Source organism: Ovis aries, chromosome 15 (assembly GCF_016772045.2).
Source record: "Ovis aries strain OAR_USU_Benz2616 breed Rambouillet chromosome 15, ARS-UI_Ramb_v3.0, whole genome shotgun sequence".
Taxonomy (NCBI): domain Eukaryota; kingdom Metazoa; phylum Chordata; class Mammalia; order Artiodactyla; family Bovidae; genus Ovis; species Ovis aries.
The window spans coordinates 63996267-64013820 of record NC_056068.1 but is presented as its reverse complement, the minus strand read 5'-3'; the positions used below and the strand labels follow the sequence as shown (position 1 = coordinate 64013820).

The window sequence follows — 17554 nt, the reverse complement described above, 5'->3', positions numbered from 1 at the left end:
GGAAGTCCCTAATTATTATTATCTTTTATTTGTTGTGTTGTGACTTATTATTTCATTGAGTCTCCAAGGTGGAAATTGAGGGTTAAGTTCATTTCAAGCAAGGCTTCTAACTTCTACAGTCTACATCATGTTCAGCAGTCCCAGTGAGCTGGCACACTCTAGCCTAGGGCTGGACTCGGGCTCCCCAGCCCCATCCTGCTCTGCTGGGTGACACACCATTAGGCTGGGTGATGGACAGCATCTCTGAGCCCCTGCTCACAGAAGCCGTGCTCTGCCCCTCCGCCCGCTTCCTGCTCCCCTTCGTGCCACCAGACACACACTGCCTGAGGCTGCCAGCAGCAGTGGGAGGGCACACTTCTGTAGGCCCTGGGTTACCGCCCCAGCATTTTGCTCCCACACACCATGGCTGGTTTGCAGGTGCACAGGCGAGCAGCTCATCTCAGATGGGAGCTCCTGGCGGAAGATGGCCTGCGGATCTCTATCCTACAGGGTCCCTTAGCACATGAATTGCTCAATTACTAGAAGAAAGGGGTCTGGGATTTGACCTCTTAAGGACAGAAAAGTGAGCAGAAGGAGGTTCCCTTGGAACTTTGGCAAAGGACCAGAGCCAGGTCTTCTGGAGCCCAGGAGGCTCTGCCCAGCCTTGGGACTCCTAACAAGGCCAAGCCCTGCTCCACTGGTCTCTCTTAAACACACAGAGAGGACCCGCCAGCATAGACAAACACAGTCCACCTTGGGCTCGCTCATCTAGAGCAAGGTGTGTCTTTTGCTCTGTGGTGGGGCTACTGAGACCTAAGACCAAGTGCTGTACTGCTACTACTAATAGTAGCTATATACTATAGTAGCTAGGGCTTATTGAACATTTAAATGGGCTGCCTCTTTTCTCATAGTTTTAAATCCATTATCTCAGTCAATACTCACAATTGCTCTGTAAGGCATTATGCCATTTAGCAGATGGTTCATCTGTGGCTCCAAGAGGTTGTGTCACTTGTTCAAGCTCACACAGTTTTGAAAGAACTGAAACTAGCAGAGAATTCAAACTCTGTCTAGCAACAAACCCTGGGCACTTTCTGCTGAGCTGGGTGTGCTTTGCCAAAGAAGAAAGATGCCCTCAGCTCATCCTCAGCCCCAGCCCCATCCTACACACCGTCACAGCATTCTCCCTGTGCCACCTGGGGTCTCACACCTTTACCAGGTTTCTCCTGGATTTCAAAGCTCTCTGCGTCCATTCAATCATGCAGGGACCCTGATTGAAACATGTTTCTTTTTTGCCAGAGCAACCTGAAGTCATCTCTCTTCTCAATATATTCAAGAATTCTTTTTAGAATGAAAGGGGAGAATTCTGTTATCACTTTTCCATACTTACAGTATACTCAGGTAGGAATATTTAGGGCCAGTTTTATCTGTGATACTTTTGGCCATTAAAATAGATTTATGTGTGACAAGTTGCTTCAGTTGTGTCCAACTCTTTGCGATCCTATGGAGTATAGCCCGCCAGGCTCCTCTGTCCCTAGGATTCTCCAGGCAAGTATACTGGAGTGGGTTGCTGCGCCCTCCTCCAGGAGATCTTCCCCGATCGAGGGATCAAACCCAGGTACCATAAAAGGAGTATTTATGTATTCATGCAAATATATTAATCTATACATGTAAATACATGAATATATTTGCATACACATATGAATATTCCTTGCATGATTCAATAAAATGATTTTTAGTTTATATTTTAGAAATAAACCAGTTCACAATGCTTTGTGCTTCATCTGGATTAGAACTGAATTAGTTCAAAAAGTAGTGTTTTCTTCTGTTGGGAGGGTGAAGATACACCGGAAGCCACCAGGGCCACAGAGCAGATCATAAGCAGGGCTTCGCTTGCATTCCCTGCTCCCACCCCTCGGGGACCGAGAGTCAAAGCCACAGTCTGCCTTCTTCCCAGATCCTTGATTCATTCAACCACATCATCCCCAGACTGCCTCAGAATACTGTCTCATGTGGGTATTTTTACTCCTCAAGCCCAAGGAGCAATTAGGCACTTTAATCGCTTTTGCAATGACAGCACTATCCAGACCATTCTCAGTCCTTAATCAAAGTTGCCAGCAGGTGAATTCACAGCATTTGCCCAAAGAATGTTGCAACAGCTTACTGACTTCCTGTTTCAATATGACTGTCATTTCAAGAGAACTACTCCCAGTGAGGAGAAAAGAAAATTCAAGTACATGTGAAATCTAACTGAATGTAACAAAGATGATAATTCATATATTCCAAATGAATCAAAATATGAACCAAGCTCGGGGAATGTATTTGATCCTCTTAGGATTACATCGCAGGTAATTTCATACCCTCATAATGTGTTTCAAGACAGACATTTCATGTTCCCAGGGGCAGCATCGGAAGCACTATTCCTGGGCTTTCAAGCGTTTCCATGAGCAATGATGCCATAGTCGGAGCCCGAGAGTCGATTCATTATAGATACACTTTACTAACTATAAGCCAGTTGAAAATACACCTCTTATGCTGATTTCTATCAGTCTTAGTGACAGTTCAGACAAGAAACAGGCACTGACCGGAGACAGGAACCAAAATTGATCTAAAAACAAGATTCCCTTACATGACCTCAGGGGCCTTTATCAACTGTGTTCAGCTATGGCAAACTAAAAATAGGGCAAGCTTGGAAACATGAATGTCAAGGAGTCTTTTCAGACCTCAAGGGAAACTATGGTTCTCTCCTCCCCAGACTGCGTACTCACACCAAGTTTTGCGCATATTTTGTGCAAAAGTCCCGCCAAAGACCATCCACTGACCCCTACAAATCTATTGACACCGTGGATCTTTAAATCAAAATCTCTGTTGCACTCATGTAGGATTGAAATGAAAAGAAACCTTGTAGCAGAGTCAGGGTCAGAAGAAGAAAGTCTACCCCGACCTCTGAGAGAAGCCCTGAGAGTTTTTATTCTTGCTCTTTCTTGACGTGAGTGCTGCACAGTTTTCCCACAGTGGCAGTAGGAAGGGCCTCCCCTCTCCCTCTCCATCAGCAGCCGAAGGAGGGACCATGCTGCACCCAGGACAGTCATTCTGGACCTCTGTTCAGCAATGTAGTAAAAAATTCACCATATACCCCACCACCTTGAACCTCAGTATTTCTTTCCTGACCAATCCTTGATCTCTCTTCTAAAACACAGTAGCCATAAGCAACAGATAGCAAAAAATAAAAGCAAAAACAAACAAACCAAAAAAAAAAAAAAAAAACCCACCTACTTTTACAACAGAGGTCTCCATAGGTGTTTGGAAAGGCATAGGTATGGAAACTGGGAGATTACCTTTACAATGCTTATTTTCCTACTTTGCTGAAGAGGCCACACGATTGGTCTATGGGCCACTTGTATCATCAGCACCTAAGAAGAAGTTAAACTTGGAGTTTCCTGAGGTCCCACCTAGACCTGTGAATCAGAATCTATGCTTTTAAGACCCTACCTTCACCAATCCTTAAGCACTCTTGCCATTAAGAGCTTCTGGTTAAAGACTCATCTACTTGAGTTCTCTCAAGTTCCCAAAACAAGATAACGAACTCCAGCAGATATTGGCCCTAAAATAAACATCCACAAACACCAGGAAGTCCTTGTAAAGTCAGAGGCAATACATTTCAATCCGAAGAACTCAAGCTTCAGTTGGTCTGTGGAGATTCTCTCCCTGTCTTATTGCCTAACTTGAAGTAAAGCAGTTCCTAACATCCAATACCACCTTGTTCAATGCAACAGTGCTCAGCAACTTAACAAGTATGAGTCTGTGAAGGCCAAAGTCCACAGAACACAGCATTTGTAGAGGATCTTTGTAATGATTATTTTCATCAAGGGGATTTCATAGCTGGCTGAGTCACACCTTCTTCCATCCCACCCCCACCACAGCTCTTCCAAAGATTAACCACCCTACCAAAGAAACCTGGTATCTTAGCCTTCAATGGAGAGAAACAATCGTCAAGAAATGTTTGCCCTGCTAGTATATTGATCCCTTCCAATTAATAGATATTCATTGACGAGCTACTAGATGTTGGCACTGTACTAGGTGCTGGGGGCATAAGAGTGAAAAAAAACACAGAAGCTGCCCTGCTCAACTGGACTGTCCAGCAAGGGCACCACTTCTGAAAATGTTGTAATAGCTTTTTCCAAGGTCATCTGGCCTCACTGGCCATCTCCTGCTGGAGTTACAGTAGAACAAGAGCAGGGAGAGCCAGGTGACCTGCTTTGGCATTTGGAAATGACCAAGCTTGGAAAGAACTTCAGCTCCCTTAAAAACCAGGACTAGGGCAGGAATAAAGATGCTGATGTAGAGAAGAGACTTGTGGACACAGTGGAGGAAGGAGAGGATAGGACAAATTGAGAGAGTAGCGTTGACATATACATACACTACTGTGTGAAAAATAAACAGCTTTCGTGCTCTGTGACGACCTAGATGGGAGGGACAGGGGATTGGGAGGGAGGCTCAAGGGGGCGGGAATATGTCTGCATATACCTGGTTCACTTCATTGTACAGCAGAAACCAACACAGCATTGTAAAGCAATTATCCTCCAATTAAAAATAAATAAATTAATCAATTAAAAAGAAAAACCAGGACTGGTCCTCCTTTCTCCAACAACCCCAAACCCTTGCCTTCACAGGAAACCCTCACCAAGACCTGGAGTTGGCAGCCATGAGTTTCGCAAAGCAGCCTCAGCCAAAACCAGTCTCCACGCAGGACAGAATAAAGCAGCTGGTTGTCTGGATGGCTGCATGTCTCTCCCTGAGACAATAGTGTGTTTATGTGTCAGAGGGTTAGGGGCAGGTTAACATAAAACCCACCGTAAACAGAGCTGTTAATTCAGTTGCTGGCAGGGGCTTCTGTTATCTTCTGAATACCTCCCAGAGGGTATAAGCCCTACTTTTTCATTTGAGTTGGCAGCAGAGTTATTTTTTTGCACCTGTTGCTCTACTCCAATAACAACGCAGTTAAGCATTGATTTGTTGGAAAATAAACAGAAAAAAGCAAAGAAAGGCATCTGCCCAAACAGCCTGAGCTGGTTTGACAGAGCGTTCATGCCAATTTGTTTTTCCCATAAAAACCAAAGAAAAACCTGCGCTTTCAGTTTAAATGCTATCCTCCCACTCCCTAAGAAGAAAAGGTGGTATCGAAGAGACCAGCCAGAGCTGGCAGGGCCCAGGAGCCAGAAGACACTGTACTTTTCCATTGGCTGGCTCCACGAGGGCACTAAGGAGTATCTGAGATCTGTAGAATGGCATGGCCAGCCTCCAGCCAGCCCAGGTTAAGATCCTGAGTCAGATTAACAAGGCCAGAGAAGGGGCTGCCACGGCATGGGCATAACCCAAACCACGCTCTTCCAAATGGTTCATTTCCGAAAGTCAGTAAGTTCGGGGAGTAGGTGTGGTCTCTGGGTTACCTCCCCAAGCAGAGACTCAGCGTGGCTCTCCCAAAGGCTTCTTTCATCCAGCCCTGGGCAATGAGCATAATTTGAAAACCCCCAGTCCCTGGACCATAGCTTTCCCAATGGGGAAAGGAGGTTAGCCATACCTACCTCCAAGGCAAGCTGTGTAGACTCACTCATGTCCTGCCAAGTGACTTGAGATCCCAGGTGTCCTGTCGAAAGGACCTAAGATGTTCACTGTATGATGCCCACATTAATTCAAGCATCACCGCGCTCTCATTTCCCAACAGTTTGTCAATACCACATGATGTGCTCAAGCCAGAAAGGGCTACAAAGAGCTAAACAAATCACTCAAATGGAGATCATGACAACACTAATTAAGCAGTGGCATCATCATCCAGCCTTCAACACACTCTGTCAGGTGAAGCCTCTTAATATCTCTTATTTAAGCCTTGAGCGGAAAACCTGGGATGTGCAGGCAATGCGTGATGTTCCCCAAGATTACCACCTCCCCGCAGCTTTCTCTCAGCCATTGGGCATTCATTATCACCAGACCATTGGCTTAATGAGGAGGGGAGGTCACAGCAGTGGGGGGAAGCCTCCGAAACGCCTCTTCTCAAGGAGCGTTAAGAACAGAGTGTTCTGACAGAAGAGGGATATGGCTGGCTGAGCATTCCCAAGCATTCTTGTCATGAGCAGGACAGGGAGGGGACTGCCTCAGAACCAAATTGGGCGGCCAGAAAAATAAAAGATTTAACAACACCCTCAGTTGACTGAAAAATAAATAAGACCCAGGACGCAGGAATGCGGGAAGGGTGGAGGGAGGTTAAGAGGATGGAATCGGAGCCAGGGAGGGTTGGGATGGACTGGGACAATGGATTTGACCAGGTCGAGATTAAAGTTTCTTCCCAGAGAAAGACTGAGATGCCCCAGTCAGGGAAAGATCAACAGCCGCCGATTTGGGATCTCACAGATGGTATAATTACAAAACAGCAGTCAAAATTATTCTGACGAGGATGACAGTTTATATTAATTGAGTGTTTATGATGTGTTAAGCATTGAACTAGGCTTTACAGGAATTGTCTCATTCACTCCTTGCAATAACCCCAGACGTGGATACTAATATCTCCATTTTCACAGAAAAGGAGGCACAGAGAACTTGAGTGGCTTACTCAAAGACACAAAGCTAGTAAATGGTCGGATGTATTATAATAAATGTATTGGGGTGTAGGGGGAAAGTGCCATATAACTTTTTGTAGCTTTGAAAATGGACTCTTGTATTTCCAAAGACAAGGTGATTGTCTTTTAGGATTGCACACTTTTATTTTTGAAACTGAGCTCCTTTTAAGTGCAGCTGTATAATTTTTCCCCCAAATGTGAGCATGAAGCATACTAATCATCCTTGTGCCCTTAATTGAAAGTTATTTTAGTGTCCATCTGTGTGGATGCCACCGAAACACCCGTTCATGTCCACCCAAACCCATCTGTCAAAACTTCAGCCTGGCTTCCAGTTGAAAGCCCCAGATTGACTCAGCGATTGGGTTTGGCTGCTTAAAGTCACCTCAGACTTATTAGCCACGATAAAAGAGTGGTTATAATCACAAGGAAATTGAAACATTAAGGGGAAATTATGCCTCCTTTGGAAAAGCATCCGACGACTAAGCCAACACACACAGGTCCTGATGTCAGACCCACTGTGTCGTGGACGTCACTCCAATGAGGGGAGGGCTCTGGGAGCCTGCATTCCATCCCTCTGAGAAGTCTAGGAAAGTTTTCCCCGACCTCCGTCATACCCATGACCCTGCAAATGTTTGTAAAAACGTAGCCATAAAACAGACAAGACTTCACTAGACTCATTCCAGCATCATCTTTGCAACTTAAGAAACAAATAATACATGAATTTTCTCATGCATTAGAGCAACTCCTCTTTAGAAGAAGTAGGGTTTTCTCTTTGTACAGACAATCATTAAACAACCATAGACAAGAAAGTCGTATTCCTTTCTAGAGCCTTGCTGCAAGACCTATAGACTCTAAGCATACCAGGTCTCATTTTCTCTTCCAGAACACACTTCATTCTGCTTCCTCTAGCTTCCTGACCTGTAGAGTAAGCCCTCTGGAAAATAACACATGAAAATACTCCTTAGCAAGGCAAGTGACTTCCAATCAGAAAGGTTTTCCCAGGGATCAAACTCCTTCCAGCTGATTATTCATGTATTCCTCCCCTTGCTTCAGTGGACATCTTTGACACTCAAAATGATCAAATCAAATAGCTAAGATCAGCTAGATGAGCATGATAAGGAGGAGCCGGGGTTCTCCCTGCAGCTTCCCAGCATCAGGAGTTGTCACACATCTGAATAATTTCATCATATCCAAGGGAGCCCAGCTACGTGACTGGCAGGACTCAGTGCAAAAGGAAAATCCAGAGCCCCTTGCCCCAAATGTGTTAAGAACTTCAAGACAGCAACAACAGAGTGTTAAACCAAGCACAGGTGCTTTCTAAGTGTTGGACCCTGCATGACTGAGGTGGCTGTATTACGCTGACCCCAGCAGTGTCTCAAGGCGTCAGTCCCCACTCTTGCCTTTATCTACACTGTTGCTCTATCATCATGGAAGGCAGGGAGACACTTTGCTGTCTAAAGCTCCTAAAGGAGTTAGGAGAGTCCAACAAAATATGACATGGAACATGCCTGTAATAGCACCTGGCCTATGGCAGCACTCAACAAAGGTTAGCTATTATTAGCATGATTATTATTATTGTTATTATCTTCATGATGCCAAGGTCCCTTGACAACTCCAAAGCTACCCATAGACAAGAACGATGGGTGGGAAGAAAACACACCCCACTCTGATAGGAACTATTTATTAGCTACTGCTGTTCATTTCATCAGTTGTGTGTGAGAGAATGCTATAAGTTAGGGGCTCTTAGCCTTCTCTTTATACAGTGAACCCATCTTGCAGTCCACTGAGGATTATGGACTCCTCAAAATAACACTTTTGAAATGACAAAGTAAAATACTAAGATTAGAAAGGAAGTTTATATTGAAATAAAATTTTCAAAATACTTTTAGAAATAAATGTGCGATAACATAAAAATGTATGTGCTTCTTTGTTGTTCTTTAGTCACTCAGTCTTGTCTGACTCTTTGCAACCCGATGGACTGCAGCATTCCAGGCTTCCCTGTCCTTCACCGTCTCCCGGAGTTTGCTGAAACTCATGCCCATTGAGTCAATGATGCCGTGTGCTTCTTTATTAGTACATTAAATAAGAATAGCTAGTCCAGGTTCAATAACTTCCATGGTATCAAAGTAGTGATGAATATCAATATTTTAAGACATCTATAACAAGTGCAATGTGATATAAAAATATCTGTAATTTCTCTGCGTGATAATCAGTTACAGCTGTTGCTACTGAGAAGTTTAGTGTGCCACACTCATACTGAAATTGAATTGAATTCACATTGAATATTGAATTTTAAATTACTGAAAGTAAAAATTTTATTTGTTTTCACATCCAAGTCCACAAAGCCTCTGATTTCTCCCCATGGACGCTAAGAGATCCTTGGATCCCAGGTTAGAAACCTTTCCTGTTTTTGTAGCAAGGACTGCTTGTTTAATTCAAAGAGCCTCTAGCTACCACTTCTACATGGCCAGAAGCCTCATTTGAACAATTTATAGGAGGTAGACCCCATAGTGCCTTGCCAAAATAAGTAGGAATTTTTCTCAAAGCCTCTAGAATATCCAGAGCAATTAATGCCTTAGCTGCCCTGGCCAGTAAGTATCCGAGGACTCTCAAGAATTTAAGGGGTGGGCAACATACATAAAGTTGTGATTAGTCATGTGGACCGCAGGGAAGGAGATCAGTTTCTTCTGGAGGCCTATACATGCCAGGCATCAAGACAGGATGAAAAAAAAAAAAAAACGTGCTATGTACCTATCCCAGGTCTTCCCTGAGGCTCTGGTGGGTGGTGGTTGCAGCCAGCTCAACACAAGGCTCCACCAAGAGATCCCCCTTCACATGGCTCATCCTGCCTCCCTGCTGCCCACCTTCCCCGCTGAAAACCCCGCTGCCTTTCTTCCCCAAAGTCACAGTGCAGAGCCAACGTCGATCATTTTGACAAACAAAATCCCAGAATTATCCAGACACTCCTTCTCAAGAGAGACTCACTGAAAACACCCAGGTTGAGGACTGATCCTCCGATTCCATTCCACAATTACTAATTGTTTACTCACAAGCATGGGTCCGGATGCTTTCAGATTCTTTGTCTAATTTAATCCTTATAACAGCCTGTGCAGATGTTATTACCCCCATTTTCCAGATGAGGAAACTTATATTCTGGAGCTTAGATAATTCACCCAGTGTCACTCAGCTGCTCGGTGACAGAGTCAAATGTGAACCCAGGTGTTCTGACTTTAACCTCGTGTTTTTTCTACCGCATTCCAACTGCTTCCAGGCAACAAAAACCCATAGCCTCCTGCCTTTTGAGATGCGCAAGCGGCCAAAGTCTACACTTCACCCATGTTCCTCAAGCCACAGCCTCTGGTCAAGGGAGTTAGAAAGGTAAGCTAGGTGTCCTCTGATTTTCTCAGTGGACATAATTGAGACAGAGGCTGAATTGAGGCCAAATCTAAAGTCCAGTTGTGAAGAGAACAAGTCTTGTCAGTAGTTACCATGGAGACAGGCTGAAATAATCTTCACCTTTCAGGCCCCACTTACCTCCTCCAATAGAATATATCAGTAGTCGTTAAGAGAGAATTTTCTTAAAGTTTCCTCAAAGGGACCCCCAAAAATCTCTTTGAGGCAGTCATATGCTCCAAGCCCCATTGTCATATTTAGAAATAGAAGACCTCTTTCATATTCCAACAGAGATTTGATAGACTTTTGGAAGAAGTCTGCATCAGGTCAAGAAAGGGATGGCAGGTGAGCTAAAATTTCTCAAATCCACAATTGCACCAATAAAGGTCTAGCTCCAAAGGCCCTTTATGTGGTGTCTATGACATAGAGTGAGGGGTATGTGGCCGAATAGGAACTTTTAAATTTGCCACAATCACGCCTATAAAGCCCTAGCCCCCAAGGCCGTTTGTGTGGTGACTATGATACAGAGTGAGGGGTACGTGGCTAAAAAGGAACTTTTAAATTCACCACAATCACAACATCAAAAAAAAAAAAGTGTGCATCTGGAGAAGGACCTACAAAAGTAAAAATAAGTAGTTATTATAATAATGAGGTAGTCTAATAGTCTAGTAATCAAAATATTATAGTAGGCCTTTTGGCTCCTTTTGATTTGGGACTTGGTTTTCATCAGAGGCACAGTATGAAGCATGTTTAAAATGCTGGTCATATTTAAAATAAGTAAACAGATACCCTTAATAATAACAAAGATGCTGCTGAAAAAGGCCAGGAAGGAAACTCTCAGGGCCAAGGTGTTGGGGAAAATTGGAAGAGAATCCAATGAACCGGAACAAGGGGCTCAGCCCCGTAAAACAGCCCAAAGACAGAGTGTGGTTAGGTGCTAGTGAAATCAATTTTCAAAGGGGTATTTTACAGGGTATTTCTTTTTAAACAAGGCCAATTAAAGCCCTGGGAGCCTCTTTAAATGGGCCATCCTGCTTGACTCTATTACAAGCTCTGATTTTTCCAGACTCAGGCCAAGGGCCTCTGTAAAGACTGGAGTCTCTAGATGGGCTGCCCAGTGGCTGGGCCAGCCATGTTCCTCTTCTGATGACCCCTCAGGTCTTCCTCAATAGGAGGTGAGCCCACACCCAGCCAATCTACCCAGTAATTCATGGGCAATCAGTCAAGTGAGCTGACCAGCACCACACAATCTGAGTGGCTTCCATGGGGGCCTGAATATCCACTTTTCAGCCAGCTGCTTCGGGGTTTTACAGAAGAGGGCATTAGAGTGCCTACCCGGGTATGCCAGCGGCTTCCAGTGGTCACAAAACAGTCAGCTGCATCTGCTTCTATGCTCATGCTGACTTCGAATAAATGAGACAATTGATAAAGACGGGATATTGTCATGGGAACTGACCCCAGCACCCCTAGGAAAGTCTCCCGGTATCCAGTCTGCAGTACCTCAGCCAGGCATATCCCTGGGCCAAAGTTCTGAAGACCCCAAGGAAGCCATTTAAGACTTCCGACTGGTCTTCCTTCCTGTCTCATCCTTAGGAGGGCATCTCTCATCCCATTCTCAGCTTTCACAGCCTCAAGTTAAACCTGCTGACCTCTAGACGTAGCTAGCTTTCCCCAGTCACCAGATTCTGAGGACCGAAGTGTATCTTCAGGATGATCAGGTTTCAAAATGAGGGATCAAAAGCCCAGAGAGGTGGAGTATGCTGCTGTGGGCACATAGTTTTGCTGGGACTACAAAACCAGGTCTCCTGACTGCCAGTCCGGGACTGTCCTGCACCCTGCCTTGTCTACACCATGCTCCTATCACTCGAAACATGAGTCTGGGATTCTTCAAGGAGAATTCGTAAAGACATTTTTTTTCCTTCTGAAGTCCAATAATTCTTTAATCGAATAACTCTGAGGGATCCATGAAAACTTCTACTTCTGCACATCTTAGCTTCCTGACGTCAAAACCACTTGGCTTGAATATATGTTCCATCTGAACATGACCCATTCTCCCTCACTGCATTCTATTTCCTGCACAGCTTAATAGCCTGGACCTCTAAAGCCCTGTCTGATTTAAATAAACATAATAGTCACATATATCTAATAAGAGCACAATTGCTGCTCCTCAAAAGAAATCATATGATTTAAAATCCTATTATGAAAAATTAGATAAGAAAATATTAAACAAAGTTTATTATCTTCCCTGTCGCTTCAGTGATTGTGCAACAGATTTAAGAGAACCCACCAAGACAGGGCTGCCGTCCTGCCTCAGTCTTCAGACGACCATCCCCCGTGCATTGCCGGCGTGCCTCACCCCAGCTAAGAGCTCAGCACGGTTGGTTACCCAGTAACACAACCAGGGTGAGAAGCCAGGTCTCCAACACCAAAGCTGCATGGAGCCGAAGCCTCTCAACTGGGGCCTCTCCCACAACAGAAATGATTGTCACTTCAATTCTACCAGAGAGGGATCTTAACAAGAGAAATGGTCTGAAACGGCAGAAAAAGGTATCACCGAAAATCACGTTCCCACTTTGTATTTGATTCCTCCAAACCGTGGCATTGCTTCTCAAGTGTGTTAGCAGTTTCTACCACGGCGTTCTTGGTATCCACCCCACCCCATCTCCCAGAGGTCTTTGAAAATCCCATCTGTCCCAAAGGACTTAGGGAGGACTCTAACTGGAGGAAGCGAGGCAAAGACTGAATCACTTTTGAATGATTTGTGTAAACCTCTGCGACTGGGCTTGATGCTTGAACATTAAACAGGGTTCCTACACTGAGTTTTCAAAAAGCAAGATGGTCTAAAGAACACAATTCAGGGCTAACCTTAATTTAGGGGCGGGGAGTAGGTAGGGATGAGGAAGAAATATAATATTACAAGAATCCACAACACTAAATTCTACTTCCTAGAAGTGAACTTTGACCCACAGCACTCACATTCTGGCCTAGGACCTGATATGAGTTCCTTCCAGTTTCTGGTTAGTTAACTGAATGCAGTGGAGTAAATATTTTAGCCTCTCAGTTTCCATTTTGTCTCAGCCTTTGAAATCATCAAAAAGGTACTGAAAGAGGATCTGCATAAAGTTAGTAAATTAAAGGGAGCACAAATGTGGAATTGTGAGTGTGAACATAAGACTTCTCAGAGGTCCAGAAAGACCCAAGGCATTTCCATCTAAGGGCACTCATAGTATATTTATTTTTAAAAGGAAAAAAAAAAAAATCAAAAGGGCATTGTTTGAATTTAACAAATAGATGCTTTTTCACTCAAAAGAAAAAATATAATTGAATTTGAGATTTTCCATATATAGGAGGCCTGGATCTAAGGCATCATACTCCCCACAATCACCCGAAAAATTTCCGAATAATGCCGCCATTTTGAACAGTAATGCAAGAGAACAGAAAGCACAGTTGCTCCCTCAAAGTTACTTTCTTCTAAAGTGCCTCTCGAAAATAGTTTGGAAATATGGAGGATTATCTCCATTATATTTATTATTTTTTCAAATGTGATCACGAATTTTCAAATGACGTTCATTTCACGTTCCACTGTCTTTTAAAGTCTGTCCACATGAGCCATTAGTGATGGTGCAGAATAATGTAATCCTACCCGATTTCAGGTTATAAAAAGATGAATTTGATGAGTTATTGCATAGTCTCTGTACTCAAGTTCTCAAAAAGAAGATTAAATGGAGCCTTCTACAAAATCCAAATGCAGCTATTAAAGTCATTCTCCTTTTTTTAGAATTAAAGATTATTCACTTTTATAGGGCTACATAAAATCATTCTTAAAATCTCTTAAGAGCCTTTCCTGGTAGCATCCCTTACCCCTAAAATTCTTCCTAATAACACAACTTCATCTCTCCTGTTGGAAATCAACTCTTCCCTTGACTTCAGTGGAATTAGCACATGGCCACTCATGAGCCCCAACTATACCTTTATGCAGTGAAAAGCTCTATCTAAACACATCCTCACAACCATGCCTATAGAACAAACTCCTGAATTAGACCTTCCATTGAAAAGTTTTCCAGTCCAAACACTCACTCACTCTATCCCTGTTACTAAGGTCAGTGTGGTGAGACACCTATGAACTTAGGCCCAGAAGCTTACACTTCATCTTAACAAGGTCATGCTCCCACAATCCCAGCAGTATGCTAAATCTTGGCAAAGACAGATGGTGAAAATGTCACTTTCCTGACTCGGCATTGTCATTACCAGCAAAAGGATGATCTCCCCACTGTCTCCAGTTCTATCCACATGGAGGCCAATACTTCTCCACTGAGACCAAACAAAATCAAAAGAACCCCTGTCTTAGAAGACATTTGGTGCTGCTGACTCACGTCTGCCTGTCTGGTCACAGTATCCCGTCTTGGAACAAAGGGCTGGTCTGTCTCCTTATGATATGGCAAAACTCTTTGCCAAAATTGCTTTTGTTTTCTGGACAGAGGTGTGCAATGCTCCCCCATACCCTTGCCTACCCACACTGCCTGAACACTTTTTCTAATTTGAATGCATACACCTTTGCCTGTTTCCAGCCATTTTCCAACACCAGAATATACTGAAGATGAATCTACCTTTCCCTACAAATAATGGAACAAGTCAGGAAAATCACCAACAGAAGACATCTCTAGAAAATAAGAATGTGTGTTCTGAGCCCCAACAGCAATTTAGCCAACCAGTTCATCACTGAGAAGAACCTGTTTTAAAGTCTGTGGACAGACTTTAAAAAGCTTTCAGAATTTCACAATTCAATCCAGGGAAATGGCTTTGTCACAGAAAGAGAGGGAAACTAGGGGACTTTTAAATTCAGTGATTGGAAGCCCAGACTCCACCAGGGAGTTCAGATAGCACTCAAAGTCAGCCTGACGCCCTCCAAAATCAAATCCTAAGACGACCCAGTGAGATGAACACAGCTGAGGCGTGTTCACTTCCTGCCAGCTGCCTCCGGGAGTCTCTTTTATTTTCCTCTGTCCGATTCAAGGCAGGTTTCTCTTTCCACTCAGGTATTTGAATTCCAGACTCCAAAGAAGTTTTAAAAATAAGGACTTACCTCATCTACCTAAAGATTCTGGGTGGGAAATCCAATAGCTGTGGCAAATGGAGGGAAGACTGCTAGAAGCACTCACGCCCAGCTTGTACGGGGACAGGGAACCAGGAGTGTTATCACGTCTGAGCCCTCATCAGAGTGAAGATCAATGCACATGACAATAATTTTAAATCATTTTGTAGGATGTTAAGCAATAAGCCACCAACCGGGAATTCCCTAAGTCACTTCCCCCTCTTCTGATTGGCTGCCGGGTCCTTTAAAAAAATAAAATAAAGGATTACAAACATTTGCTCATTTGCATTTGGCCAACTCACACGTTAGTGTTCAAACAAAACAGGTCTAACCAGGTTATGCCTGTGTCTCGAGAACAGAGAGACAACCTGTTAATGGATGAGGAATTGATTCGGTGGTGACTGTTCTTTTCAGCTTAGAGGCTGTTTCAGGTGAAAAACACCAGGCTTGCTCCCCAAAGGCACCACCAGGAGGGGAGAATGTAAATGCAATGTGAGCAGAAGCTCAAATCTGGAGGAGATGGTGGTATAGGGGATTCAGGGGCTCTCTTAAACCTCTGTCTTCATGTACTAATTTATGTTCAGTCCACTCTGCTTCAATATCAAGAACTTTTTCCTGCCACACAGACACCAGGTTTTTATGGGGCTCCCGGCCAGGTTGCTGGAAGCATAATTCTCTCTCCAGGCACCATGATTACCTCCTTGTCATGGACCCTTGGTAATTTCAGTGGACTTTGAAAAGCCAATCCCCCCGGTCCCAGTAATGAGCTTTGGAAAATTTGAAGGAAGGGTCCTGGGAGGGAGAGTCTACCCTGAGTTGACAAAGTAGAAGAGTCAGTTGTCAACAACGCAGACGCCTGACTATCTGGTTGTCTGCTTAGCCAGATTCTTCCTCTTGACACTTCCATGGTTTTTAACTATAAATCAACCCTCCCTATAGGAGCTCGAGAGAGAAAAACCAAGATGCTGAAATGAGAAATACAACACACTTTGGGCAAGAAGATGGAATTTGAGGGAGGATCCATGGATTTCAAATATCCGCACAATTCCCACCCACCCTGGCCAGGGGCCTGCTTCACTGGCTCACAGACGCCCTTCCTCCAGTTCAGGTGAATGTCAGCTCCTGGCAAGGAAAAATACTATGAACTTTCTCTCTTGGGTCTCCTTAGACACTGGCCTGGCGGATTTCTTGAACTCACCAGGCCTCCCCTCAATGGGAGGGGAAAGGGAATTTGAGTTTTGGCAAAGAGACAAAGATTTTGTGATCAAAACCAAGAAGTTTCTTGTGCAAAAAAGGAAAGTCTGAAGAGAAAAAAAAAAAAAAAGGGAAAGTGTGTATATGGGCAACGACTTAATAGAACAAAAAGTAAGCCATTGCCCAACAGGAGGTGGACTAGTAAGTGGACAGTAGCCCTCTTTTTTCGCTGGTTGTCCTAGTGTGGGCACCATGTTTGCTGAGGTTCTGGAAGGTGTAAAAGACTTGGTGGGAGGGTAAGTAGGTCCAGGAGGGTCTCAGGACTCAGGCAGGACCTGAAGGTTTTGAAGGTTTTGTAAGTACAATTTAAGGGGGCTCTGAAAAACACTTCTATTTCCCTGGCTTTCACTAAACATTCCCACCATTCCTTACCTTCAACCTGCATGTTTTCCAAAGGCCTTGTTAAAACACAAATATCTGATAAACACAGTAAATGTCATTATTGCCTATTATCACATTAGCCCTAATTAGTCTATCAGCTCCAGATCTGAGAGCAGAGCCCTCAGGGAACAGACTGGGTTTTGCTTAAAGGATGAATCAGGAACAATCTGAACTAGCAGCCCCACTCACTTCAGTGGGGTGCTCTGTGTGTGTGTGTGTATGTGCAGGTGTGTGTGTTTTTGTGTGTGTGTGTGTGTGTGTGTGTGTGTGTGTGTGTGTGTGTGTGTGTGAAGGGGTGGTGGGGTGTTATGAGTACCAGTGTAACTCTGGGAAGCAAACTTGATCTTCTTTACAGTTTTGCCTGAAATTAACCAGGGACATATGTGGGAGGTAGGGGGTGTGATCAGGAAGTGGTTAACTTCAAAAACAACTCCAAAAGTGATGTGATTCTCAGGTCCAGTCCCAGCCACCTTTAATTGTAGGCTCTTTTATTAATATTTCTAGTTGAGTTCCAGTTACATCTCCAATGTCTTCATCCACTCTTACCCTGCTCATTTTCTATCCGAGGACTACTCCATTAAGGCACTCCTGAGAAGTCATTTGAGGATGGAAATGATGAAAGGGGAAGGAAAGATGTCACCTTATTCTCATAAACCACTTTTTTTGTGGAGTCTTTATGTGTGTATATATATATATATATATTATGGAGAAGGCAATGGCACCCCACTCCATTACTCTTGCCTGGAAAATCCCATGGACGGAGGAGCCTGGTAGGCTGCAGTCCATGGGGTTGCTAAGAGTTGGACATGGCTGAACGACTTCACTTTCACTTTTCACTTTCATG

General features: G+C 44.0%; 1 protein-coding gene across 5 annotated transcripts in view; it reads right to left on the bottom strand.

The window, feature by feature from the left end:
- Nucleotides 1-15203, bottom strand: part of EHF (ETS homologous factor) — a 43356-nt gene extending 28153 nt beyond the window's left edge. For 4 of the 5 annotated variants that reach the window (XM_060399514.1, XM_012096214.5, XM_027979617.3 and 1 more), the window contains exon 1: nt 5562-15203. In XM_060399514.1, coding sequence (XP_060255497.1) covers nt 5562-5591 — 30 coding nt within the window. In that variant the 5' untranslated portion in view covers nt 5592-15203. The remainder of the gene's footprint in view (nt 1-5561) is intronic. The other variant, XM_060399516.1, reaches the window with a different exon arrangement.
- Between the last annotated feature and the right edge of the window lie 2351 nt (nt 15204-17554).